This window comes from Lampris incognitus, chromosome 14, assembly GCF_029633865.1.
Source record: "Lampris incognitus isolate fLamInc1 chromosome 14, fLamInc1.hap2, whole genome shotgun sequence".
NCBI lineage: Eukaryota > Metazoa > Chordata > Actinopteri > Lampriformes > Lampridae > Lampris > Lampris incognitus.
In genome coordinates, this window is record NC_079224.1 from 16,482,117 (window position 1) to 16,509,822 (window position 27,706).

General features: G+C 42.2%; 1 protein-coding gene across 1 annotated transcript; it reads left to right on the plus strand.

The window, feature by feature from the left end:
- The first annotated feature begins 116 nt into the window (after window positions 1-116).
- On the plus strand, window positions 117-15,205 carry atg9b (autophagy related 9B). Its single transcript, XM_056292896.1, has 15 exons — window positions 117-385; window positions 585-720; window positions 1,302-1,345; window positions 1,666-1,730; window positions 2,710-2,880; window positions 5,469-5,610; window positions 5,812-6,560; window positions 6,996-7,149; window positions 10,232-10,411; window positions 10,586-10,831; window positions 11,331-11,569; window positions 11,725-11,818; window positions 12,055-12,139; window positions 12,748-12,917; window positions 13,109-15,205. Exons 2-14 carry the CDS (start codon window positions 612-614, stop codon window positions 12,897-12,899), a joined length of 2,430 nt encoding a protein of 809 aa, XP_056148871.1. The 5' UTR covers window positions 117-385; window positions 585-611; the 3' UTR covers window positions 12,900-12,917; window positions 13,109-15,205.
- Window positions 15,206-27,706: the final 12,501 nt, after the last annotated feature.

Consider the following 27,706-nt stretch of genomic DNA (forward strand, 5'->3'; position numbering starts at 1 on the left):
AAAAATAATAATAATACGACTCGCAATTCCAGGAAGTGACGCAACGCAGCGCAAAATGACGTTAACGATGTTTTGTTGACATTTGCTTGTGAAAGACAAAACAGTGGAGCCGCACGGATAGTCTATTTCTGGAAGCCGAGTTATTACCTGGCGAGACAGCTCGATTAAACACCGAATTTAGTCTTTATTGTGGTCAGATCTGGCGTTACCAAGCTAAGAGTGCTCTTCCAGGATTTGTTTTGTCAAAGTAAAGCGAAAGGAGGTCAAGATTTAGCGAATGGACCAAGTGGGGGAACAAAACAAATCGTAGCAGCCTTTAGACGAGTGGCTGAATCATTCGGTGTCAGGCCAGCCACCAGACAGTGGCTCAGCCACCTACATGCAGGTACAACTATTAGCTAAAACAGGCTTGGTATCAGCCAAGTTCATCAAGTTAGCTCGTCATTAACCACTGGTTGTCAAACTAGCAAGTGAGCTATCTGGTGTTGTGACGTTAGTGTGATGTATTCGAGTGTTGCAACTACAGGCTAGCCATGTAGCGAGGATTCTCTTGCAGCTATTTATTGTTGTCGTATTGGTCGTAGGGAGCGACTGTAAGAATGTGAAGTGCAATGGCCAACTTTGAAGCTTACCAGGAATATCAGAGAATTGAGGACTTCGAGGAGGATTCACCACCAGGCGAAGAGGATTTATTGGTTCATGTGCCAGAAGGCCTTAAAGGTGAACAATATCAGATATGCTTAATGCTTACTTGAGAATGCGATATGCTTGCATCGGTTAGTCATCAGTAAGTTTAGACATTATGTGTTTTATCTCTACATCTGTCCTCCTTGCCCACTTGGCGACTGGTGAACACCTGTCATGAAAGAGGAATCCCTATTTTGATGTGTCCCCTGAAATGAATATTTCTTCCCTATTGTTTTTATCAAATTATTTATCTGTGTTTCTTCCTGTGAAGTTTTTTTCTCATCCAACTTAAGACTAAGAATAAAGGGTGTCATCCATTGTTTGTTATTGTGTCTGTGTCTTTTCACTGTGTGGATGTAAACCCCTCTGAGACTAACTGAATTTAGGTCTATATATATAGACTTGACTTGATTTGAAAATACATTGTTAATTGTGTTGCCAGGCTTGGTCCAAATTGATATTTAAGTACTGCACATGCTGTTACAAAAAAATTGCCACTTTGAACATTTGCTTTGAGTGAGTTGATTTTTCTTTTTCTAATGAGGTTAACAGTCTTGAAGATGGTGTCACTTTTGGAAAAGCTGTCTCATGATTTTATGCCCATTCTGTTACAGACTCATGGCATCACATCAAGAACCTGGATAATTTCTTCACAAGAATATCCTTTACATTTCAGTGGAACTTTGGTAGCTGATAACTATCAAATTGTAAATTGCATTGACATTTGATATGATTCAGTCTTTTTATATTAAGGGTGTTGCATGCCATTTAACATTTAGAATCTATTGACGTAGTTTTACTATGTTACTATACGGCTCAATTTGAAAGTGGATTTCACACAAACAGACATAACTTCATTGAGATCTTTGTGCACGCTAGTGCACTTTTGTGTATTGCTGAAGATTGTCTCTACCCGCTACATTTTTGCTGTCCAAGTCTAAAATAATATCTTAAATTTCCATTAACCTGACTATCCACATCTATCATTTCCATCAAAAGAATGGCTTCGCTTGTATGATGATGTCAGAGTTCTTTGAACTCATGTAAGTAACACTTGTTGTCAATGCCTTTCTCCATGTGAAATTGATGATTAAAAAAATACAGGAATATCAATTTAATTAGGAATATTTGGAGTTTGATTGTACAGTAATGAGAAACATGTCAAATCAAAATATGATTTAAAATACATTATGTTACAGATAGCCTTTTTTCATGTTGTTTTTACATTTAAGTATGCCTCAGGCTTAGAATGAACAAGTTCAACCAGCAGAATTGAAGAGTTGCCTCACAGAGTGCTGGCAAAGCCCAACATCATCTTTTTCTACTGAACTGCATTAGCTTCAAAAACTTCTTCCCTGCTCAAATATTACTGCTTTAATTTTTTCTTCAAGATGATCATACATTAATTACTTGGATTTTCACAAATGATTTCAACATCTCTTTTCTGTGACTTATTCTTTAAGCCTGTATCTCCTGTCAAGGACAATTTATCAGTGTAGTTGATTGTGAAAAGAGGTAGGTCATACAGGAGTTTCTGAACCAACACACATGAGTGCATGGTAATAAATTGAGATGCACATATGAGTAAAAACTGATACCAAGAGGCCTACCAAGTTCTGTCCCAGTCAGGACAGTGACTGACTAGTTAACTGTCCTGAGATGGCTTGCAATGGCCCAACAAGTCAGCAAGTTGTCCTTTTTGCGAGATCTTAATCTAATGTTTATTCGCTTCTCCACACTGTTTACTAGGTTCATTTACAGTGGAGTTTAAAAAAAAATGCATCCATATCACAACCACTCAAAACAACCTGTCAGCATATTTCTGAAGATTGCAGAATATTCTAAATGAATGATCCAATAGTTGAAAGATCAAATAGTTCACTCAGTGGCTTGACCATCAGAAGTCATCTACAATTTATTTTTGCTCTTACTAAATGCTATAGTTGGAATGATTAGCCTATTTGATGCCCAACCTCTCTTATCTGTGGTTAATCTCAGCCTGTTTTCAATCACTCCTCACAGTCAGTTCCTGTTCGTTGTCACATTTACAACGTTCCTCTTCAACTGTGTGGAGTATGATGTCTTGTTTGCCAACCGGGCAGTCAACCACACAGCACCAGGACAAAACCCCTTGGACAGGAACAAGGTCACTCTGCCAGATGCCATCCTACCTAGCCAGCAGTGCACCGAGAGGTAATCATGTGTAATAATTGGACAAAGAGAGCATTTGAAGCAAGGTGTGTGAAAATTGGCTCACATGAAATCAGTAGTAATATCTGTTGTACAATTTCAAGTCGACATATTATTATTAATATTAGAATTATTGGAAAACATGTACAGTCTTCAAAAGTGGCATTCCTATTCTTTTATCCCAGTGACTTCCACAATAGCAAATTGGTTACTGTGTTCTCAACCCATGAGATCCATGGTAATATCAGGGATGTTTTAAACTTCACTGGGCATTTGGTGGGATTTAATTTGACAAGCCTTATTCAGTTGTGACTTACCATTCAAAGGCTGAATTTTTTTTATTTGATTGTGTCAATTGCGGTCTCAGAATTTAAGCTACCCTTACATAAAAAAGCGAGGAATATGGAGCAGTGACCTACTTTTACCATACCCTGTGGGTTCCTTTCTTTGACCCAGAATATAATGAAAGCCCCCTTTATTTAACATGTTTGGCAGATGCAAATGATTGTCACCTCTTTAGCTCTGTGGTTGACTATCATAGAAAAGTTTTATTTGATTGCGCACGTAATGCCATTTGAGATCTTGTACACCCAACCAGCTGACTTAAGTTGTCATAGTGATATTTTGATTTCACATAAAACCTTGTTTTATTCATTCTGACCGTTGGAAGACTGAGATGGAGACATAGTAGGGGAGACATTAGATTGACATTTTCTGTTGGGATTTGATCCCAGACCAGTTAGGATGCATGCGTACCTCAAGGTAGTGGCTGTACCTGCTCAATTAGCTCGAACTGTGTTGTTTACAAGTTGAAAAAAAGTCTGAATTCTGGTAGCAACTAGGAATTACCAGATCATCTTCTTTTGGTTTGTTATGGATAATATCAAACCATGCTTGCCCGGCAAGTCAGGTTAAATTTATTTTGAAGTGGTTTTCCAAAATAATGTGAAGTTTTCACAACGACATTCTATTGAATTTTGATAAGAACTTAGGTATTTAAGTCATGAAAGTGTTGAAAAGCTGACGGCTTACTCCTGGAGCAATGTGGAATAAAGCATAATAATACCACATCAGCTTTAATGCTTCAAAGCTGACACATTAGGGTGAATTAAGACCTTTGCATTCATCCATCCATCCATTATCCAAACCGCTTATCTGGCTCTCAGGGTCGCGGGGATATTTGAGCCTATCCCAGTAGTCATGGGGCGGCAGACCTTTGCATTGTTATTGCTTATTTTGTAATGCATTTGTGAGTCGGGTCAAAACATACTTGTGTTGCTGTTTACCTCAAAGAAACCTCGATAATCAGTAGCCCCAAGTTGCAACACTGTGGTAGTGGTTGACTTCTTGGAGGAAGTTATGTGTGCACTATGTTCAGGGGCTCTTGGAAACAAGACAGGTGTAACTGATAGCTCATGTGTGGTAAAACTGGCCAGCTGAGTAGCAAGCAATACTGACAGCGTGGCTGGGCTAGAAGCCTGATGACCATATGACACCTCACCAGCCAGCTGCAAGGTGAAGCCCCCACCCCCAGTTCACTGAGTTCTTTTTCCAAGATGTAGCTTAGGCCCTGCTTGTTTTTCTCTAGCAGGCCTATTACCAATTTGCCACTGGTCTTGACCATGGATGAATGGTTGTTTATACTTTAAAGTTGATGACGCACAATACCTGCGGGGCATTCCAAATTAGGAACAGTGGATCTTGGTCTTTGGAACCACTTTCTCATAATGTCGTTAACCCTTGCTCTGTTTTTTTTTCTTCTTCTTAATCCCAGATTTGTGTGCTTAGCACCTGCTGACATTTTCTTTTGATATATCTCTAAGTAATTGGATTGTGAAATGAAATTGCATTAACCCAGAAGATCATTTAAACATCAAAATGATACAAGCTGTGGTATGTTCATAAGGCTGCTGCTTGTTATCCAGTGTATTATAGGTTTTGACATGGAATGCACAGAAAGTCTGCTTTTTTGCAGAATGAGACAAAGCAAGAGAGGCAAGCCTGTGATGGTTTAGACATGTGTGGAGGAGAGATGCTGGTTATACTGGGAGAAGGGAGAAGGATGCTGAATATGGAGCTGCCAGGGAAGAGGAAAAGAGGAAGGCCAAAGAGGAAGTTTATGGATGTGGTGAGAGAGGACATGCAGGTGGCTGGTGTGACAGAGGAAGCTGCAGAGGACAGGAAGAAATGGAAACGGATTATGCGCTGTGGTGACCCCTAATGGGAGCAGACAAAAGTAGTAGTAGTAGTAGTAGTAGTAGTTCATAAGACATCTAACCCATAACCTGTAAACAGGAAGAGGGTGGGATTTTAATGTGACACAACATATGAAAGCAACTATTGCAAGATTCCTGATCTATATTTATCACTTATTGAGTTACATATTACTTGAGTGGTGAATTTATGTATCAACGCTAGAAGAGGGGTTTGGGGGTGGGCTGACCCTTGTGCCCACGAACACAAAATGCAAGTGTTCAATTATAATTCTGTATAATTATAATGTCAGTTGTCCAATGAGTTTCCTCCTGTTTTAAACAATTTTTCAACTTTTGATAGGATTTCTCTGTTTTTTTTTTTGTTTGTTTACCTAGTATCCAAGAGAACAGCTGGATTATATTCCTCCTTATCATGGCAGCTATTTTTTGGCTCTATCGACTTATCAAAGTTTTCTGCAATGTCCTGAGCTACTGGGAGATACGGCAGTTCTACATCAAGGCACTGAAGATCAGGATGGTAAGGCCTGTATTGAACCTGAAGACCTGATTCAAAACTTGTGCCATAACCATGATTTATCCTTGGCAATATTGAAACAGCTGACCTGAGCTTATACTAAGAGATATACTGACTGGCATACAATGGCATTGAGTGTCACTGACAGGAGGTGATGGTGTCTATCTGTCGGTCTGCTTCATGTTCCTGACATTCTCTTCCCAGGATGAGCTGTGCAACTTCACTTGGCAAGAAGTCCAGGACCGACTAATCAGTTTGCAGCGAGAGCAGCAGATGTGCATCCACAAGAAAGAGCTGACAGAGCTCGACATTTACCATCGCATCCTGCGTTTCAAAAACTACATGGTGGCCATGGTCAACAAATCTCTGCTACCAGTGCAGCTGCAGCTCCCCCTGCTGGGCAATGTGGTCTTTCTCACCCAGGGCCTGAAGTACAACTTTGAACTAATCCTCTTCTGGGGGCCCGGCTCACTGTTCCAGAACAAGTGGAACCTGCACCCCAAATACAAAAAAGCTGGAAACCGCCTAGAACTTGCCCAGCAGCTTAGCCGGATCATCTTGCTGATGGGCTTGGCCAACCTGCTGCTGTGCCCATTCATCCTAGTATGGCAGGTGCTCTACGCCTTCTTTAGTTACACTGAGGTGATCCGCAGAGAGCCTGGAAGCCTGGGTGCACGGCGCTGGTCCCTCTATGGTCGCCTTTACCTTCGTCACTTCAACGAGCTGGACCATGAGCTTCATGGGCGTTTGGGCCGCGGCTACAAGCCCACCTCCAAGTACATGAACTCCTTCACCTCACCGCTGCTGACCGTGCTGGCCAAGAACATTGCTTTCTTCTCAGGCTCAGTACTGGCAGTCCTCATTGCCTTGACAGTCTATGATGAAGATGTCCTCACAGTACAGCATATCCTGACAGCGATCACTGTGTTGGGGGTGGTCATCACAATTGCAAGGTGAGGGTAGCAGGTGTAGGCAAAATCAGTATTTCATGTAGAATTTTGTTTTTGTTTTGTAAGATGAGGAAGCTTGGGCTGGGGGGTTATGGCTCATGAAATCCAGGTTTGCTCTTGGGCACATTCCAGGGAGCAGATTTTGGGAGTTTTTTGCTTCAGTACCGATCTAATGACGTACCGTCAATGAGTCTGTACTTGTAAGTTTCAGCTGTTTTTTGGAGTGGCTAATCTATAAAGCCAGATGATTACTTTTCCTTTAATTACCTTTTTCTAGTTTTGTGTGGGGGTGGGAGTGTGTGGGGGCATTCTTGTCTCCTGTAGTTGGATCACATCAGCCATTTTGGACTCTACAATGTTCCCAATTTACTTACTGTGCCATTTAATTTCGCACGAAGAAAAGGGTAACAACATGTAATGTTCCCTAAACCACCCCAGGTCCTTCATCCCAGATGAGCATATGGTGTGGTGTCCAGAGCAGCTGCTGCAGTGTGTGCTGGCACACATTCATTATATGCCAGACCACTGGAGGGGCAATGCGAACAAGAGCGAGACGCGGGACGAGGTTGCGCAGCTGTTCCAGTATAAAGCGGTAAGGGAGGCAGAACCTCATTGGATTGACACACACGAGATGCAGCCAAAAGTGAAATTATGACTGGGTTCGACCTGCAGTCAGTTTTATTTTTAATATGCATGTGGTCAGTGCTGAAGCTTGATAAAACTAGGAGCAGTATGACATTGAAAGCGGCGCTGCAACAATTGATTGTTTTGGTAAGCGAGTATCCTGCCGAATATTCTAATGAGTAATTAGGATTGAGAAATGCTTAACTGGAGAAACAAAAAGGTAGTTATTATATAGATTATTATGAAATTACAAAATGGACTTGGAATTTATGCCATTGCTGTTAGAATACTCGCCCTTCCCAATGCTGCTGTGCACCGCTCTCGAACTGCGGTGCTGGAGAATAATTCTGTTTTCCTAACAGAACCTGTCCTGTCTTGCTCGCACACAATCATCTTTACTAAATGAAATTACACCGTGTGTTTTAAAACTGCATCGTCACAGTATGTTTTTATACTTGTAATCCTAAAAAAAAAAAAGTATCTTGGTGTATTAGTTTTTAGTCTTAATTAAGCATTTTTTTTGCGATATTGTTTTCTTAATGGTATTATCATTTAGCTATATCTTAATGTTTTATCTAGTAAGCATTTCTGGCACATTGATAATTTAGAATTTCAGTTTGATTTAATGATTACAATCACAGGCCATCTCTCAGAAGCTTGGCTTTAACCAAATCCAAGAGGAATGATCAAGTAAGAATCATTTCCATTTAAGCCGAACTCCACTGGCGTTCCCGTTGATTTTGGAATCCCTTTTGTCTTTTTTTTTAATTCATTAATTTTAAGCCAATTAATAGTTTAGTCCCATTTTACACCATTGAGCTTTAGGGCTATATTTTAGTGATCTAAGCACATGGTGCAAGTGCATTTAGGCATGTCCATATCCACTTTCGCTAGTTTAAGGGTGGATAATCAGAGCACAAAGTATGGCGCACAATTCAAAGGGGTTGTATTTAGTCTCAGTTAGTCATAATATGAAATAAACCAATCAGTATCGTCTTCCATTTCCTTTAAAAGCCAGGTGTGCTTGCACCCTGGTGGATAGCTATTATAATGGCGCATTGTGCACCCCCCCCCCCCATGTAGGCACATATTACTATTTTAATAATTTGCCCTTAAAATAACAGTAAAATACTGCGTAACTGACTTAAGACCAGGTTTTTGTTGGTCAATTGTGCAATTGCTTTCCGCTGCCTCAAGATAGCAATGCGCCAACAATGCGCGTGACCACACCTCATTTTAAGACCAACACGCCCATGGGCGCATAGATGGGCACAAGTACATTTGCTGTTTAAATAACATGGGCACTGGATGGAAACATGACAACTGCGCTGGTCTGAAACTAGCAAAGACATTTGCATTGCGCATGGTGCCGCTTTGTGCTGGAGACCCCCATTTTTGCGAGTAGCACCCAGCTGCAGCCTGCAGAGTGAGGCGGGGCTATACCCCTAACCTTAACCTGGGCGGGGCGAACCATGTGTAGCCTCGCCCCATGACTGTGTAGCCACACCCCATACTGCAATCTGCAGCTGAGTGTGTACTTGGATTTTGCTGGTTGATCGCGCAATCGCTTTCCGCTGCCTCAAGATAGCAATTCACAATGTACCTGACCACATCAGCGTGCCTATGGGCACTCAGATGGATGCAAGTACATTTGCTATTTAAACAACATGGGTGCTACACGGCATCAAGCACAACACAAGTGTCTTTACTGGTTTCAGACTGACGCAGTTGTCATTTTCTGTCCAGCACCCATGTTGTTTAAATAGCAATTTACTTGCACCCATCTGAGTGCCCATGGGTGTGCTGGTCTTAAAATGCGGTGTGGCCAGGTGCATTGTTGGCATATTGCTATCTTGAGGCTGTAGAAAGCAATTGTGCAATTGACCAACATAATTCTGGTCTTAAGTCAATGGCACAGTATTTTACTGTTATTTTATGGGTGCATTATTAAGATGGTAATATGCGCCTACATGGGGGGGGGGTTGCACAACTCCTACTACCACTACTTGGCAAATCTGCCATTATAATAGCAATCCACCAAGGTGCAAGCACACCTGGCTTTTAAAGGTAATGGGAGATGACACTCTGATTGGTTTATTTCATATTTTGCCCAAAACACACCTATGATTAAGAGACTAAGTACAAGCCCGTTGAGCCATGCGCCTTACTTTGCACTGCAGTTAAACTAGCAAAAGTGGGGGCGCATCCAGGTGGCGTGGCAGTCTATTGTGTTGCCCATCAACAGGGGGCTCGGCGGTTTTAATCCCCGTGTTACCTCTGGCTTGGTCAGACATCCCTACAGACGCAATTGGCTGTGTCTGCAGATGGGAAGCCGGATGTGGGTATGCGTCGTGGTCGCTGCACTAGAGCCTCCTCAGGTAGGTTGGGGCGCCTGTTCAAGGGGAATGGGGAACTGGGGGGAATAGAGTGACCCTCCAATGCGATACATCCCCCTTGTGAAACGCCTCACTGTCAGGTGAAAAGAAGTGGCTGGCGACTCCACATGTATCGGAGGAGGCATGTCACAGTCTGCAGCCCTCCCCGGCTCAGCAGAGGGGTTGGAGCAGTGACTGGGATGGCTCAGAACAGTGGGGTAATTGGCCAGATACAATTGGGGAGAAAAAGGGGGGGGGACTAGCAAAAGTAGATATGGACATGCCCTAAATGCACTTGCACCATGCATTTTAGAGCGTGCGCTCAGATTGTTAAAATATAGCCCAGAGCCCTTTATATCCTTATAACAAGATCCTCGTTAGGTCCAAAACCAAAACGTTTTGACTGTCCCCAAAAACAGATTAAGGCCAGGTTCTTTTTAATTCCAATGCAATTGTCATTGGTGTACTGTTATTTTGATAATGTTAGTCATATGTTTAATATTATTGTATATTTACTCTTATGTTATTATTGTATTTATAGGCCCGAAGTCTTGTATTAGATAGATTTCTCTTTCTATTTTATTCAATAAAGATAACATGGTATGTTCTTTTTAGGTGTTATTCACAAAGTTTATTTTTATTATTGATTGCATGTACTGTTGTTCTGCAAAACAGGTGTTTATTTTGGAGGAGTTGCTCAGTCCTATTGTCACCCCCTTCATCCTCATCTTCCTCCTGAGGAACAAGTCACTGGAGATCATTGATTTCTTCAGGAACTTCACTGTGGAGGTGGTTGGAGTGGGGGACATCTGCTCTTTTGCACAAATGGATATCCGACGCCACGGAAACCCGATGGTGAGGCCAGTTAACTTCAGTGAATTACTACTGTTAAGCTTTTAGAACCGGGATGCCAGCAGACACTCAGAATGTCTGGGTGTCAGTGAATCTTTGACTCATGCGGCGCTCTCTCACCAGTACAAACATGAGTTTTTTTGCACTGACCCATCTGACCTTCTGATGTGTTTGCAGTGGATGTCGGAGGGCCAGACCGAGGCCTCTATCTATCAACAGGCTGAGAATGGCAAGACGGAGTTGTCCCTCATGCACTTCACCATCAAGAACCCACGCTGGCAGCCTCCCCAAGAGAGCTCAGTCTTCATCAGCCATCTGAAGGAGAAGGTGCAGCAGGACGCTCAGGGAGGACCGTCCACTCAGCTTCTGCTCTCCGAGGCTCCCCTTTGCGCCTCACTACTGTCCAATGAATCTGGCTCTGGGGTAGGAAAGATATTTGCACGTTAGACTTTTGAATGTATAACATGAACATTTTCTCTAGAAAATGTTCAAGATGTGTATTGAGAAGTGATTGATGTTACATTAGCTAAAAATATTATCAGAACCTTTATTGAACCTATTTAGAGAAAATCAGACATAAGGGCGAGACATTTTCACAACAGTCTCAGCAATAGTGTGACAGATTAGTTGATTTGTCAGTACAGACCAACAAAGTACATCCATTATATATATTTTTCTCTATAAAATATATAAAAGATGATTGTATTTATTATTGAATATAATTAAAACTAGTAATAATCATATTAGATCTATCAGTGATGTCTATTCTTCTCCCCTGCTGGGGTTTTTTTTTTTTTTTTCAATTGCTCGGTCACTGGCAAATATGAGAAACCATGAAAAGTTCTGCTTTTACTTCAGCATTTATTTAACAATTTACATATCTGGACATAACTCAACGTAAGGACTTTGTTGTCATGTCCAGCCCAACAACGTCTTGGCCAGTGTACTGGCTCATCCTGTTCTGACTGCAACTGGATTACCGGGCCGAGACCGCCGTTTCCTGCCACCAAGTACAGCCGCTTCGGCGGCCGCCAGCGTCTTGGCCTCTCTGTCCACCTCCCAGCTTCCGCATGCCAGCCGCAACCGCTCACACAGCCTCCAGCCTTCTGCCACGTACCCCGAGAGCACTATGTACCACAGCAACCGCACCATTATTGACAGGTACCCAACCGACATCACATCCCCTCCTGATAGAATCACAATATGGCAAAGATTTGGTCTATTGATCACATGTTCTGTTTGGACTTGTTTTTAGTGAAATAGAAAACAAATATTTTGGTTTCTTTATTGGTTTTAATTCTCTTCTTGTTCCCCAGTATGTATAACAGCGACACCCGTACCCGAAACAATGTGCTGCCCTCAGAGTTAGCCTCAGCAGAGATGAGCCTCCATGCAATTTACATGCATGAGGTAATTTGAATGAAAATTAGAATAATTTCTACATGTCAGGACTGGAACTTGATTTTACGCACCAGGCTTCACAATTGAATTTACATTCCTCCTTGTGTGTGTCTATGTGTGCATATGTTTGTGTTTGTCACATCTGTCAGCCTAGTAACTCTCTAAGTAAAGAGTATTTGTTGAGGTGGCAGTAACTCGCATAGGGTTTTGTCATTTTTTGCTCTGACAGATTACTGTCTCCCCAGGTCCACCAGCAGAGCTCCCAGCCCCTGGGAGCCCCAGGACAGTGGCAGAACCCAGTGCCAATGAGAGATCTACAAACTAACACTGGTAAATGAATGCATTCATCTGCAAGCCCAGACACCAATTCAGCCTTACCATGTAGAATGGGCCAAAAACGCCTTTCTCTGTAAGAGTCAAATGAGGAACAAAGGCCATGACATGTCACTGGATATTACAAAACCCAAAAAAAATTGAGCCATTGGCTTAAGAAACTTTCTTAATTTCACAATCTCAAGGGTTCAGTCAACATGTGAACAGATAGATAATCTTGCACTAGGGGAAATTCTGACTTGTCAGAACAGGACCCTAAACCTTGATGCTGCCTGTGTAAAAAGCTTGCTTCACACAGCAGTGTTTTCAAGGTTTTTTTTCTTCTTTTCATCATTCTTTTTTCTATCTTTCATTCCTTTTTTTATTCAGATAATCATGCAATTGAATTTAGTCAACCTTCCTATACATGATCTTCATTTGGAAGACATGGAATATGATTTTACACTGTAGGAGTTGTTAAAAGTATGGAAAACGTGCAGAAAGCAGGAAAACTGCCGAGGTCAAACCTGAAGAGTGAGAAAGGGCAGAATTTTATATTTCGTTGGAAATCATCAACAATTCTTTGTGCTCACTAGACCATACCTTTGTATCCTCACTCGACTCAGGTTCTCAGGCACGTAGCGGTCATACAGCCAGCCTGTCTATGCCCACTCCTCTCCACCTGGGAGGCTGGACAGAGGAAGAGGAGGAAGATGAAGGAGAAGAGGAGATCAACAGTGGATCTACTCCTAAACAGGGCAACAGGAGTAGTTGTTGAAGTGCCTTATGTCATAGGGTATGTGCTATCTCTTTAACTCACAGTAAAATGACACACGTCCATAACCCCTGCTCTGTTTGTTGATTCTGCATTGCAGGGAGTACCCCCCCACTTTTTTTTCTCCCCTTGAATGGAGTTCACGCAATATGCTTTCTCTCCCGTCAATGACACATAGCTATAATAACTGTTTTGTCTTCTCTCTTCTGTAGTGTTTACACTTTGCTTTCTTCAACGAACATTGTGGCCTTAGATGATCTTCATGGAAAATCTAAATTGGACCTTTAAAGCGTTGCTCAGTGTTTGTAGTTGGAGGAACTCGTTAAAGAACCACTATCCCCGCACCTCCATGCCCTTCCTCCTGTCATACCGGGTGGAATATGGCATCAGGGAAACCATACGTCTTCCATCCCTTTAATCTCCACTTCGTCATGTCATGTCCATACGTTTTGCTGGTAAAGTGTGTGCAGATAAGATTGTTCTTTGTGTTGGGAGGTGAGGGCTGTTTTCAATGTGGAATGCATCAGGCTCATGACAACTTCTGCTACGTATGTCTCGTGGGCAAAATTGAACTTACATGTGTGCATCTAAGAGGCTTACAGTTTACAACTGACCTTTTTTTCCCCACGGGATAGTGTTTGCCTTCTATTGCAAAGACTGCACGTTGTATCATAGCCACTTGATCTTTTTGCTTTATATTCCAGCTTTTTTTTTATCATATTCTTCTTGGCCCTGGTCATTTGTAAATACACATTGGCCTCTTAACTATCTGTGAATAATCCATGCTTCTTCTTTTTTTTTGTACTTGGAAATCTAATGATTGAGAGAGATCAAAAATACTACCAGTACCGCCGTACCACTTGAGTCATCATGATCTATACTTGACAAAAGCCCTGTCAGGCTTTGATGAAACACGTCTCCATGCTGGACATACAGAGGCTTCAGAAGCTGCTGTCTGTTCTGAATAGTTTTGCTCAGTATTAACACCTCCCCTGCTCCTCGTTTTCAAAAGACATCCTCCACGCCAAGTCTGTGCCCCGACGGCCACTCTCTAGCAGATATCGCTTCAGGCGTTTCTGGCCTAGAGATGATGATGATGATGACGATGAGGGACAGTTTTCACTGCTCAAGACACAGTGCGGTATTGCTGTAGTTCCACGTGTTTGGTATACATGGGTTTTGTTTGCTGCTAAAATGAGTGCCCTTTTCCTCAAACGCACACACAGTATTGGACGTTTCACTCATTACTTGTTAGATCTTTTGCAGTTTGTGCTTTTTGTTTGTTTGAAGATATTGGAAAAAAAAGTCATCTCAGTGTTTTGCTTTATGTTTGCGAAGGGAATATGAGGAGAAAAAAAGTATGCTTTTCATATTCAGCATAAGTTCAGGCTTACTTATTTAATTTTGAGCTCATTTTATTTTGAAAAAAAATATTATTTGTTGGAAAAACAACAAAAAAAGATATTTATTTTGGCTAAAACTTGGCAAATTGTGAATTGGCCATAATCATAATAAAAATGTTTTGCCTCAGCTTTAATAGTAGCTCCAGATAATAAAAAAAAATCTCCCACAACGCAACAGGCTATAAATAGGCAATAGTTAGAGGTGTTTATTTTAAAGCAAGTAGTAGTGTAAAAGGTTTCGGTGGTATTACTCTCTAAAGTTTTGTTATCGCAATCAAAGAAGGCATCCCCAGATGCATGTTAAAGAAGATGAATTGAAAAAAAAGAAGGAAGCATCATGCACTTGCAACTATTCATATCGGCGTCATCCCAAATTTATATCGAGCTTTAGACCACATTTATGTGGCGCTTATCAATCCACCGCTGTAAGACTTCTCCCAGGGCGCAGCCGTGTCTTTGCTCTCCCGGGTGTTTTAAGCAGGTCTGTTTTCTTTGTGAGCGTGTGCATGTTTGAAAAGACAGGTTTTGACTTCTACATTATTATGCTAACATTAATACAGCATTTTGCACTGACAGAAAATATACTATTTTTTTTTTCTTCTAATAGACACTATTGCGTCAGCTAGGGCATGTCACAAAGGGACACCAAGTCAGTCTCCATCCTGAATGACCTCTCTCACTGTTTGTATATAAAGCTTTGCATTATCATGGATAATATTGTTATTGTCCACACCAGGTCATCTGGCAGCACTGTGGTCAAATGTACGCTAGGTTGTTGTTGTTACCTCTGGTCAGTAAAAGCTCACCCGATACAGGATGATGTCTGTGTTTCTGCAACACCTTTGACTTGGTCACTTATGCTACAAGGGTATTGATTTTTAATTTGATGTAACGTACACTTTACAGGCGGCACGGTGGCGCAGTGGTTAGCACGGTTGCCTCGCAGAAGGAAGGTCCTGTGTTCGAGCCCTGGGGTAGTCCAACCTTGGGGGTCATCCCGGGTCGTCCTCTGTGTGGAGTTTGCATGTTCTCCCCGTGTCTGCGGTGGGTTTTCTCCGGGTGCTGCGGTTTCCCCCACCATAAAAAAAGACATTCATGTTAGGGTTTATACTCCTGTCCGTGCCCCTGAGTAAGACAATGGAAAGAAGAACTGGAGTTGGTCCCCGGGTGCTGCACGGCGGCTGCCCACTGCTCCTAGCTACACAGTTAGGATGGGTTAAATGCAGAGAAGAATTTCTCCCCGTGTCTGCATGGGTTTCCTCCAGGGGCTTCGGTTTCCTCCCACAGTCCAAAGACATGTAGGTCAGGTGAATCGGCCATACTAAATTGTCCCTAGGTGTGTGTATGTGTGTGTGTGTGTGTGTGTGTGTGTTGGCGTGTTGGCCCTGTGATGGCCTGGCGGCCTGTCCAGGTGTGTCCCCGCCTGCCGCCCAGTGACTGCTGGGATAGGCTCCAGCATCCCCGCGACCCTGAGTAAGGATAAGCGGTGTGGATAATGGATGAATGAATGAACACACTTTACAGATGCGGTGAGTATGTAAATGTAGAGCCAAAAGCAGGTCTCCTTTATTCACAGCGTCGTTTCCTGTTGACAGTCTCCATGTCGACCGCTCACCGTTTTTTGTTTTTGTTTTTTTTTTTGTGTCATTTTTGTTTTTAAGCAGTGCCTTAGGATTAGCTCTATACAGAAACCCTCTCATGTAAACCATATGATTGACCTTTTCATAGGTTTGACAGCACATATTTACAGTATTTATTTTCGTTTCTTCTTCGGCGAGTCATTGTGTACGACGCGAAGTGTACAGCGGCATCATACCCCGACGTTGTGAACGCGGCTCGCGTGACGGGTCGGAAACGGGACAGACCTGACACCGTTCGAAGCTGCGTCGCGAACCGCACTAAAAGGTTTTTCGTCCCGTCCGAGACGGGCGCCGTCTGCGCGTCCGCAGCTGTGCGGGCCCGCTATGAGGAGGGTGCTCTGTACCACGTAGTGTAGTCACGACCAAGCTGCGCGTGCGACGGCTTCTTACCCACTACACACGCCGGTCGGGTTAATCATATCGACTGGTACAAGGTGCTACGTTTTCATCTTTCAAGTGTTGAACTGGTTTTTAAAACGTGTATTATTTTCTTATGTTGGTTTGTTTTTTGTTTTTTTTTAAAGTAAATTAAGAAACACTAGCTGAAAATGAAAACATGCCAAAAAAGTAAAAACAAAACAAAAAAAACCTTGTTTTCAACTCAGCTTTACGATCCTCGATTTGTTTTCCGTAAGTGAATAGAGAGGCAAATTAATCTTATTTTGAGTGTATTTAATCATTGAAGTGTGTCTGGACATGTCATGTTTGATTTGAGAAATAAAATACGATGTACATTTTAGTCCTCTCTTCATTGTGTGTTTGCATGGCGAGTGTGCGTCAACGTGTCTTTCAGGTTACATCTAAATGATCAAATAGGTGAAAGTAGTAGATGTTGGTCGCACACAGCAGATAACTGGAATTCAAGAGTGAGTCCTCAAGAGTCCTCTGGGGAGTTTGCATGTTCTGCCCGTGTCTGCGTGGGTTTCCTCCGGGTGCTCCGGTTTCCTCCCACAGCCATACTAAATTGTCCCTAGGTGTGAATGTGTGGGCCCTGTGATGGCCTGGCGGCCTGTCCAGGGTGTCTCCCTGCCTGCCCCCCAGTGACTGCTGGGATAGACTCTAGCATCCCGTGGCCCCAATTGGGATAAGCAGCTTGGATAATGGATGGATGAACCATTAAAAGCAAGCAGGTTTTACAAACAGCTTCTCTGGAGTTTATGTCTAAACAGGTAGTTCAGAATGGTAACTATTTCCTCTGCATCAGGTCCTTATGAAAAGGGGAATGATTGAGTCTCACATTTTCAAATCGAGTCACTTTATTGTTTCAGACAAATCCAAGAATATTCAGCCAACATGAGTCATTGAGAAGGTTCAGAAATGACAGATTGGAAAGTTGGACTTAAAATAACAGATTAACAGGTGGGGTCAGCCACCAGGAGAGGCCCATGATATGTCCTGTCTATGCTCATCCTCAATTTGTGTCAACCAAAACTTTTTTTTTATAATTTTTTTTGGTTTTGGCATTTCTGCTTTTAATTATTTGACAGTTTACTGTAGACAGAGATAGGAAAGGCAGGGGAGAGAGAGGGGGGCGACATGCAGCGAAGGACCCGGGCCGGACCTGCACCCAGGGTGCCGCAGCAAGGGCCCAGCCCTGACATGTGGCACGCGCTCCACCAGGCGAGCCACCAGGGTGCTCCCAACCACCAAAACATATTTTGAACCAAATTAGTGCCCATCACTTACCAAACAATTACATGTTTAAAAAAATGATTCGTTGCTTTAACAAAATGTAGCATACACCCCAACCAACCCCCATAAAATTATGTGTGCCATGCACAGTGGGAGTGGGTGGGGGGGGCTTTCCTGGACTTTTTCAGGGGCCCAGTCATCACTTTGTGTGAGCCAGCAGATTAACATCACAGAACAAGTACAGTACATGGCTCAAAAGATTAACATTTAAATAAATGTAAAGTCTTGGGGTGAAAACTATACACATAAGCTTTTTCATTGAAATGAACCCACCCTAATGGTTAATCTTATGCAAAAACACCTCCGCCGTTTCTTCTATGTCCCGCAATTGGTGAACCAAATCCACGTCGGCTTCCTGGTCGGCTTCCAGGTCGGCCTCCAGGTCGGCCTCCAGGTCGGCCTCTTGGTCGGCCTCGGTTTCCCCCGTGATGGCTTGTTGAGCTCCTTCTAGACCTGCTCCGCCTTGTCCTAACCCTTCCCTGTCATTACAGGGAGCAGGAAAAGAAAAAAAAATAGACATTAGTGACGTTCAGGAGGTTCACAAAAGTGTTGTTGAACCCATGACCACTCAACTGATTTGGTCTGTGTGGTTTGGTTGACCCCAAATGTCTGCCCGTTCATTGGCAGAAACGGATGATGAAAGGACCGGTTTGTCTTGACAAATCTGCATGTGTTTAATTTTTTTGGAGCCTCAGACTGAGCAGTAGTCCAACTTAAATCGTACTTATTCCTGACTGCACAGTTCTTCCTCTCTGCATGTGTGAGAAATGATCTAACCAGGGGAGCGTGAGTTTGTTTACCTGTGGTTGTCCCTCCACTTCTGCCCTTTCACACTTCATTTCAAACGCACTGATATCACTGACGTCATGGTTTGGGTAGGTAACCTTTACTTTGCACAACATCCGTTTCTAAAAATCAAAAGAGAGAGATTGTTTTTTTCATTGTTTGCATAAAAAAAACACCATTTATTTAACTTCAACCACAAAAAGGGTTGTAGCTGCACTGTGCAGATATGTTAACCAGTAATAATCCTGTTGGTGTCACAGCAAAACTCATTGCTCTACCCCAGAAATCTGTGAATAATTTAGTGAGACGGTGATGTGAGACTTAGACCTACCCCGTTTCCCTTCAGAGGACACAGTTTGTGTTGATGTTCCCACGGGGAGCTTCCGACAGTGATACATTCGGTCTCTTGTGCAGGAAATGCCAGACTCTTGACTGACACTGCAGACAAGTCCACATCCTCGGGATCCAACTAAATTAGAGAGTACAATAAACAGTAAATGGCCAAAATTAATCATAAATGAATACTCTGAATTGTTCAAATTTCATTCAGTTGCTTAAATACTCCATATTTTGTGTCAGGGTAAAGCATCTGGTCTCTTGTCTTGACATACTCACAGTTTGGATGTCGACTTGATCCAGAAGTGGGCGGTAGTTCCCCAGAGGAAATATGAAGTTAGAGAGGAACTCTTCGTAGTCAGGAGCAGCTGGCGTCTGAGCTGTCACCAGCAAAGGAACCACAGCGAGAAGGAAGAACGGACTCATCTTTGTCTTCATTTTCACGTCTGTGCCCACAACTGGAGCTCTCTGCTGTTTTATAGGCTGCTGTATCAGGGTTTCCAGTGTTGTGCAATACAGGTTGTTGTTTTTTTCTTCTTTTTTTTTTCTTGGCCATCTCTGCTGCTACATGTGTTTTCCATGAAAGTCCAAGGCTCAACAAGCAGGCTGCCATGCATTCCATTTTTCTTCATGACAGTAAATGTGACGGGAACATTTACAGTAATTGTAGATGAGTAATGCAAAAATAATTACTTTCTATAATTCCACCATGAAGCCACCCACTTTTACTTGCTGCTATTTTCTATCGTTATAGTAAACAAAAAAAAAACAACTAATCAAAGAGGCCTATAAAGATAAATTGTCAGTGTATGTTTGTTTTAAGTTGTTAAGCATTATGCAGTTCAGAGGTTGGAAAATCAGTAATGGCAGGGGTGAAATAGGTTGTTGTATGGGAATAATGATGTGTTTTTGCATGCCCTTAATGAGAGGGAGGCAAACGCTGGTCGTGCAGGAGGGCATTTCACAACATATTTGGGAATTTCCCTACCAATGGTAAGAAAATATTCCTCAAAAATGTCATGATTACGCCACCACCAACTGCAGGTCAAGACCAAAAAAAAAATAAAAAAAACATTGATTTGTGTATTGCATTTGAATTTATAAAATGTAATTGTGATTTTCACTTTGGTTTTTTTTGTGGCAGTAAATACAATTCTACTCACATTTATAAATCTTGTCCAATGAGTTGCATTGAGCATTGGCCATGAGTACCAGCAAATACAAAGGTATATGTCCTATTGAAACTACTGCTGTAAGTAATTTTGCTTGTATCACAACACGGCAATCTGCTGTTGAAGTATGCATGTTTGCATTTCTGGCAGACCTGACTATCAACTTCATGCCCAACTTAAAGTAGGCCTTACTAGGGGCAAAATGGTCCGTTGCACATTTTTCGGGAGGGAAGGCAGCAGCCTGATGGTCCTTCTCTTAAAAACATGTTTTTTAAAGAAAACACACTTTCCCATAATCCTTTTGTCATCTGGTTATGTTTTTTTAGTGGCAATAAATATCTTCAATAAAGCCTAGTTTAGGTGATAGAATAGAATACACTATATTTGTAAATACATACAACAAAATTTGTTCTCTGCATTCAACCCATCCTATTGTATAGGAGCAGTGGGCAGCTGCAGCACCCGGGGACCAACTCCAGTTCGTCTTTCCATTGCCTTGCTCAGGGGCACAGGCAGGAGTATTAACCCTAACTTGCATGTATTTTTGATGGTGGAAGGAAACCGGAGCACCTGGAGGAAACCCACGCAGACATGGGGAGAACATGCAAACTCCACACAGAAAGGACCTGGGACGGCCCGGGGTTCAAACCCAGGACCTTCTTGCTGTGAGGCAACAGTGCTAACTACAGGGCCACCGTAGTGCCAGTGATTTTCAGGTCAAGCCAGGTTCATCTACCCTAAATTCACAAGTAAACTTGTATTTCTCATTTCACCACATTTAGTCAGAACTTTTAAATGAAATATGACTGCCATCCTCATTGGTAGTCATGGTCATGTTTATTATCATGCTGTCATTGCTAATCTAGTTATCATTCATATTACCGCAGCGGGGCCTTGACCAGTGACACAGGAACAGGGGGACTGATAACTGTGGTGGCAAACTTTGTAATAAAAAGAAAATAGTCATTCTTGTCTCTCTGAGCAAGTTTAATTCAGAGAAAATTGCACTTAAGTGGTCTCAGTCTCGCCAAGGCAAGAATGAGCACAGAGCATTAGTTACATGATTCTTTTATAGGACGTCACAAACAACTTGCATATCAGGATGGAATGTGGTTTTCTGCTGACACCAGACAAAGGGAGCAGCCTCCTCCATCTGCAGGTGCAAGCTACTCCCCCCTCTGCCATGGGAACACCACATACCAGCTATCCTTGTTGTGGTGAAAAAGAGCACTTCTAGACTAAAGAAGTGGAGACAAACAAGGTTGTCATGGAAAAACCGCCACTGTCTCAGCACCAAGGATGCGCCGACATCCGTGGAAGGGTCAGTTGTAGGCAAAACAAGTTGTAGGCAAAACATGTGAGCAGTACGTGACGTCTAACTAGAAACAAGTGACTCTCTACCTTTCCACTACATTTGTCTCTTTACCAAGGTTACAGCAAAACCAGTATAAGTTTGTATTTTTCCATTGCAATAACCATCTTCAAAGAAGAAGGAATGTGGTGCAAGACAGGAAAAAGAGAGTACTGGACTTTCACATGGGTCAGCATTTTCACAAAATACAAGTGCTTATGCTTACAGGCAGTGTGTTCACACTGGGTCAGCGTGTTCTATCTTGTTTGTATGTTGGGTGGGGCAGGTTCCCCAGACCCTACTTAGAGTCATGTGCACTGATGTTTTTTTTTGTTTTTTTTAATGAAATGATTCTGCATAAATATGCACATCCAAGAATAAATGATATTGAAATGTTTTATATGGATTATATCTTTACTTTCACAGGGCTCTGTTTACAAAACTGTATGTTGGTAATGTGGAGAGATGGTAAGAGTTCAGGCCATGGGTATATAGGAATCAGGAACACCTTGTCATTTTATATTGAAATATCGTTTCCCCCAGCCCACAGCAGTGCAACACAAAGACAAAAACACATATCCAAAAACTACAAGAATTACAAGAACACACATATCCAAACTAATACATATATCGAGGGACAGCTGGTATAAACAATAAAGTATTGTATTTACAATAAAGATGAGAAAATTATTGTTAAAAAACCATTAGAACATATTTTAAATTTTGGTGGAACCTAAGAGCAACAGCAGCACTAAATAGTCACAAGAAAAATACAAAATACATCTAAATGGGCTAATTTTTTTACAGCCCAAACACAATTGCATCAACTTCCATTCATCTTTGTGTTACGTGAGTGACAGGTGTCTTGGCACGCCCCCTTGATTTGTTGAGCATTTGGGTTAAATTCAATCAGCCCACAGGCCACTGACTTTTGACCAATGACAGCACAGACAGCACAAACTGTGTGAGAGTGGGAAGGAGAAAGGTGAGCGACGGTGGCAATGGCGGTGGCGGGTGTTAGCGTGAACGAGGTGGATTATTTACTTTTCTTCAATGTTTTTGGAGGAAAAATTGGAAGTGGAGAGACTGGGGTCACATCGTCCGAACGATGTTCAAATAACACAAAAGGACAAACGACAAAATCGTAAGTTTTGTGTTGCTTGAGTTTCAACGAAGGGATTGGCTAACGGCAAGTGTAGCTAAGGAGTCACTGTTCTGTTCCCCTTGCTAGCTTTGTGGGGGAGACGCGGCTTGGACCCAACGAGGAATTGCGGATTTGAAACATTTATCCGACAAAATGAGGAAACATGACTGCAGCACCATTCACATTGGAAATAGCGTAACGCGATCAGTGCTGGGTAAAGTTAACATCGCCTATCGGCTTGATGAGGGCCACCGCATTTCTGTACAGACACACAACGAGCTGGTAAAGAAAAACAGCCATCCATTATCACGGATTGTGGACCGTATTACATTTTATGGGGCATGTGAGCTAGCTCTGCGGGGGTCCGACGAACCTCCGACTTCACTCCAGCGGGCGTGTGTTTCTGGACCTCGCTGACCACTTCTTTTTTTTTGGATAGCCGGTTAGCCGATCACCTGTCAAACACACAGGTTGCCAAGTACACGTCTAAGACAAGCCAAAAGGAGTTGTTTGATTGTATGTTAGCTGTTTATGGACAAAAATTGGCTGATGAAATACCGCAGGCACCATTTGCGGCCGTGCAAGCTGATGAGACAACCGGTGTGGCAGGTGTTAAGCCAGTGCGTGATTGTGCTCAGGGAACAATCTGAGAACACTCTTCAGAGCACTTTTTTCTGAAACATTGAAATGAACACAACTAGCCACCACAACCCCAATGTCATCTGCAGAGTCAGAGAGGTGTTTCAGTACACTTAAGAGGATCAAATCGTTCCTCCAAATTGCTATGGGACAGGATGGGCTGAACGCCCTGGCTATGCTGTCTATTGAGCGGGACTTCATCCAAAAATTACCAGACTTCAATGACATGGTGATTAACCTGTTTGCATCCCATCCCAGAAAGGTCGTAGATGTGAGCTTCTCTTCAAATAAGGTAGGCCTAAGTCTGTAGACCTCTTAAACGACTACCAGACACGTTTAGCTTGGTCTTGTTAAAAATGGCATGTGCTAATGTGTACAAAGAAAAAGTCAAATGGTGCGTGTGCGTGTGCGCGTGCGCGTGTGAGAAAGATTCTTTGGCATCAAGCCATTCTTATATGTCTCTAGTGTTGTTGTAGAGCACTTGCTATATATAACAAGGTGTATAGTATCGTTGCTCTAACTTGGTATCTCAGATGTTATGTTGCTGCAGTGTAAACTATAGATGGGTAGCTATACTATATTTGTTAGTCCACCCACCCAATATCACCACCAGCGGTCACTGCATATATCCAAGCTAAAAAAAATTTTTTTTTTAAATCACTGTCCAGGAGAACGAATGCCAGCCAACGACTGTCAGAACTGCCTGTCTACCTAGCACAGAGCTCTTCAACAGGGGGTCCGCGACCCCTAGGGGGTCCTCAGAGTTACTGCAGGGGGTCCGCAAAATTATTTGATGCCAAACTTTTTTTCTTTTCTTTCCCAAAAAATATGCTCGAAAATACACATTAACATGAATACAACCTATAATAAGCAAAGATAAATCTTCCAATTCGTTAAAAAAAAATCACAATGTGATTACCCTGAAAGCCGAGCACCAGCTAGCTATCCTATGCTATGTGCGATGCCAATAAAACACCGGAAATAATTGCATGTCATACTAGCCAAATAAGTACGTATTATTAGTCTAACTATACGGCCATTCTTACATTAATGTGACCTACAATGGATCGCTTTGTAACTCTCAACCAAGAAACTCTGACAGACCCTGCACTTCATCACGAACCAATGGCGAAAGTTCAGAGGATGTGGCTAACGCACCTGCTAGCAGCCATGCTACAACTGCTGCTCAGCGCAAACGAGAGAAGACCCGAAAATATTCAGAGAATTATCTCAAGTTCGGATTTACCTTTAAAGAGACTGAGGGCATTGAATTACCAGTGTGTGTCATCTGCTCTGCCGTGCTGTCAAAACGAAAGTATGAGACCATCAAAGCTGCAGCGCCGCTTGGAGACAACCCATCCTCACTTGAAAGAAAAGCCAGTGGAATACTTTCAGGCCCGTCTCAAATCTCTTAAAGGCCAACAGACATGGATGAGATAATCAGCTAAAGTTGGTGAGCTAGATTTGAAAGGCTCTTATCAAGTTGCTCTTCAGATTGCTTGGAACAAAAAGCTATACACAATTGCAAAGGATTTAATATTGCCTGCAGCCAGTGATATGTGCAAAATAATGTTTGGGACTGATGAGTACGTTAATAAACTGTAAAGCATTCCGTTGTCGGGCACAACCATTGCTCGCTGTATTGATGACATGGCATCTGATTTGAGGGTGCAACTAGTAGAGAAACTGAGGTTGGCAGAGGCATTACAATTGGATGAATCCACGGGCGTGTCAATAAGAATTACCAAAAACATGTTCTATGAATATATGAATCTGTCAATAATTATCATTTTAATAGCTTAGCATTTTATACACCATTACAAAGTACTTTTATACATGGCACTACAGGCCGCCCTACACATTATTGTTGCTATGGTTTAATAAGCAACACAATTTTATACGATATGTAATAGGGGGGTCCCTCCACTGTGTCTGTATCAGCCAAGGGGTGCTTGGCCTGAAAAACGTTGAAGACCTTTGGGCTAGCAGTTAGCTTAGCCTGCTCCACTTCCGCGTCCTGTTAGACCGCCCTCGGGATTTCCTCTTCGGGTGCAGCTCTGGGCAGGAGCTATGGTCCTTGGGCCCACCGAACGCAGCAGACCAGGCTCCCTCAGCCGATCCAATGCTAGCTCTCCCAGCCAGGCAGTAACTCATAACTAGCTCATGCTTTTCAGTTACTGTACTGTTCATGAACATGAAAGATGTTAGAAAATGTTACTATGTAGAATATCAAGTATATGCTGTGGGTTTATGGTAGAAAAAAATACAACTTCATATTAAACCTTTTGACTTTTTTTTAGGATAAGGCCTTATATACACACAGCAACATGACGTCTCATTTCTGGCATCTACTGTTCATTCTCAGTACTGTCTTTACTCTCTACTGTCTTTCATCATCTGTATCCATGTTCTTTAATTCAGAGGCGACACCCATTGTGTCTAAGCTGTAAACACGATCTGGACTTGACCATGTTCTGAACATGAACAGGTCACGTGGAAGGTCATGGAAGGTCAGATGATACAGAAAAACAATGTGTTCATTCTATGCAACTTCATCTTATTGTGAAAATCAATATCAATAACATTTTCTGGAGGAAAAATCAGTCACATAGATGTTTATTTATGAGAGTTCGGTATCACATTCCTGATACCTAGATGGATATATGCCGTATGGTTCAGGCACAAATGATGTTTCAGGTGCTATAAAAGAGGAACACTTGTTGCACAATTTTTTTTGGCTCCACTTACAACCTCCAAGTATTCACTGATGCAATTTAAATTGGATGTTCTGTGATTTACTTTAGTCAGTTCATGTATATTAAGATTCTTTAAAAAAGGCACGTGTGTGTGCGTGCATGCGTGTGTGCGTACGTGTGTGTGTGTGTGAGAGAGAGAGAGAGAGAGAGAGTGGGGGGGGAGAAGGAGAGGGGGAATTTTCAGTATTTCTGCTATAGCGCATGAGGCAATCTTAAAATTTCCAGGCTGAGCCATGTAGTTCAAAAGAGGCTACAGAAAGGAAAGACTGGTAGCCGGAGGAAGATGGAGTATGGGAGGTGGCAACAGTGAACTGTCAGGGTTACCCTCTGCTAAAGTTTCATTGAGTTTAAATCAGGGCCCCGACGAGCTGCTGCTGTCACTCACTGACACTGGGGGAATGCCCACAGAAGAGGACCTTGCAAATGCCACAAAAGCCAAAGAATACTGTTGACTAAATACCAGCCCTTCCTTAACTATACACTGAACATGCCATTAAAGTATTCAACCGTTGGCTGTAAAACTTCACACTGTATCACACTCTCCAAGAGCTACGGAGAGATTTGATTCAGGGTGGCGAATGGAGTGAATGACGGACAGAGTTAATCACACAGTGGATGAGTGAATAATAAGTGTCACTCAGCAACACTTAGATGAGTGATGAAATGATTCTCTAATAAACGTTGTGTGCAGATGAACTCGTTCAACTTTCTGTGATTTCCTTACATTCCTTACATATTATTGAACATGCATAAAGACAATAATGATAATAATAACAACAATAATAATAATGATAATATAATAATACATTTTATTTAAAGTGCCATTCAAAGCACCCAAAGACACTGCACACAATGATAAAATACCAATAATAAAACCGACAAGCCAAGGCTAGAGGGGGCGAAAGTAAAAATAAAAATGATGAATGAATGAATTAATAGAGCAAACTACTTAATCTGGTTCTGAATCAATGAATGCACGAATGAATAGATGAAATAGGGAGTGAATGAATGATGGAAGGGAGAAAGAAGGGAAGGAAGGAAGAAAGGAAGGAAGAAATGTTAAAAGGAAGGAAAAAGGAGGGAAGGAGGGGCGAAATGATAAAAGGAAGGAGGAAAAGAAGGTGGAAAGGAGGGAAAGAATAATAAAAGGAAGGAAGACAGGAAGGGAAGGAACGAAAGAAGGAATTTTATAAGGAAGTAGGGAAGGAAGAAAATAAAAGGAAGAAAGATGGACAGGAAAGGAGGAATAAAATAAAAGGCAGAAAGAAAGGGTGGGGGGGGGGAAAGACTAATAAAAGAAGGGAAGAAAGGAATGGGGGAGTGAAAGAGGATTTTAAGGAGAAGGAAGGAAGAGGGGAATAAAAGGAAGAAGGAAATAGTGGAAGAAACAGGAAGGAAGGATTAAAGGAAGAAGGAAGGAAGGACTAATAAAAGGAAGTAAGGAAGAAAGAGGAAGGGAGGAAAACTAAAGGAAAAAAGGGGAATAATAAGGAGGAAAAGAATGTAGGAGGAAAGGAAGGAAGGAATAATAAAAGGAAGGAAGAAAGCAATGGGAGAGTGAAAGAAAAATAATTTTAAGGGGAAGGAAGAGGGAATAAAAGGAAGGAAGGAGGAAAGTGAAGAAGAAAGGAAGGAATGATAAAAGGAAGAAAGTAAGGAAGAAAGAGGAAGGAAGGATGATTAAAGGAAGAAAAGAGGGAAGGAAGGAGGGAATAATAAAAGGAAGGAGGAAAAGAAGGTGGGAGGGAAGGAATGAATAATAAATGGAAGGAAGACGGGAAGGAGGAAGGAAAGGAAAGAAAGAATGGATTTTATAAGGAAGTAGGGAAGGAAGAAGAAAATAACAAAAGGAAGGAGGCAAGAAAAAAGGAAGAAAGAATAAAAGACGGGA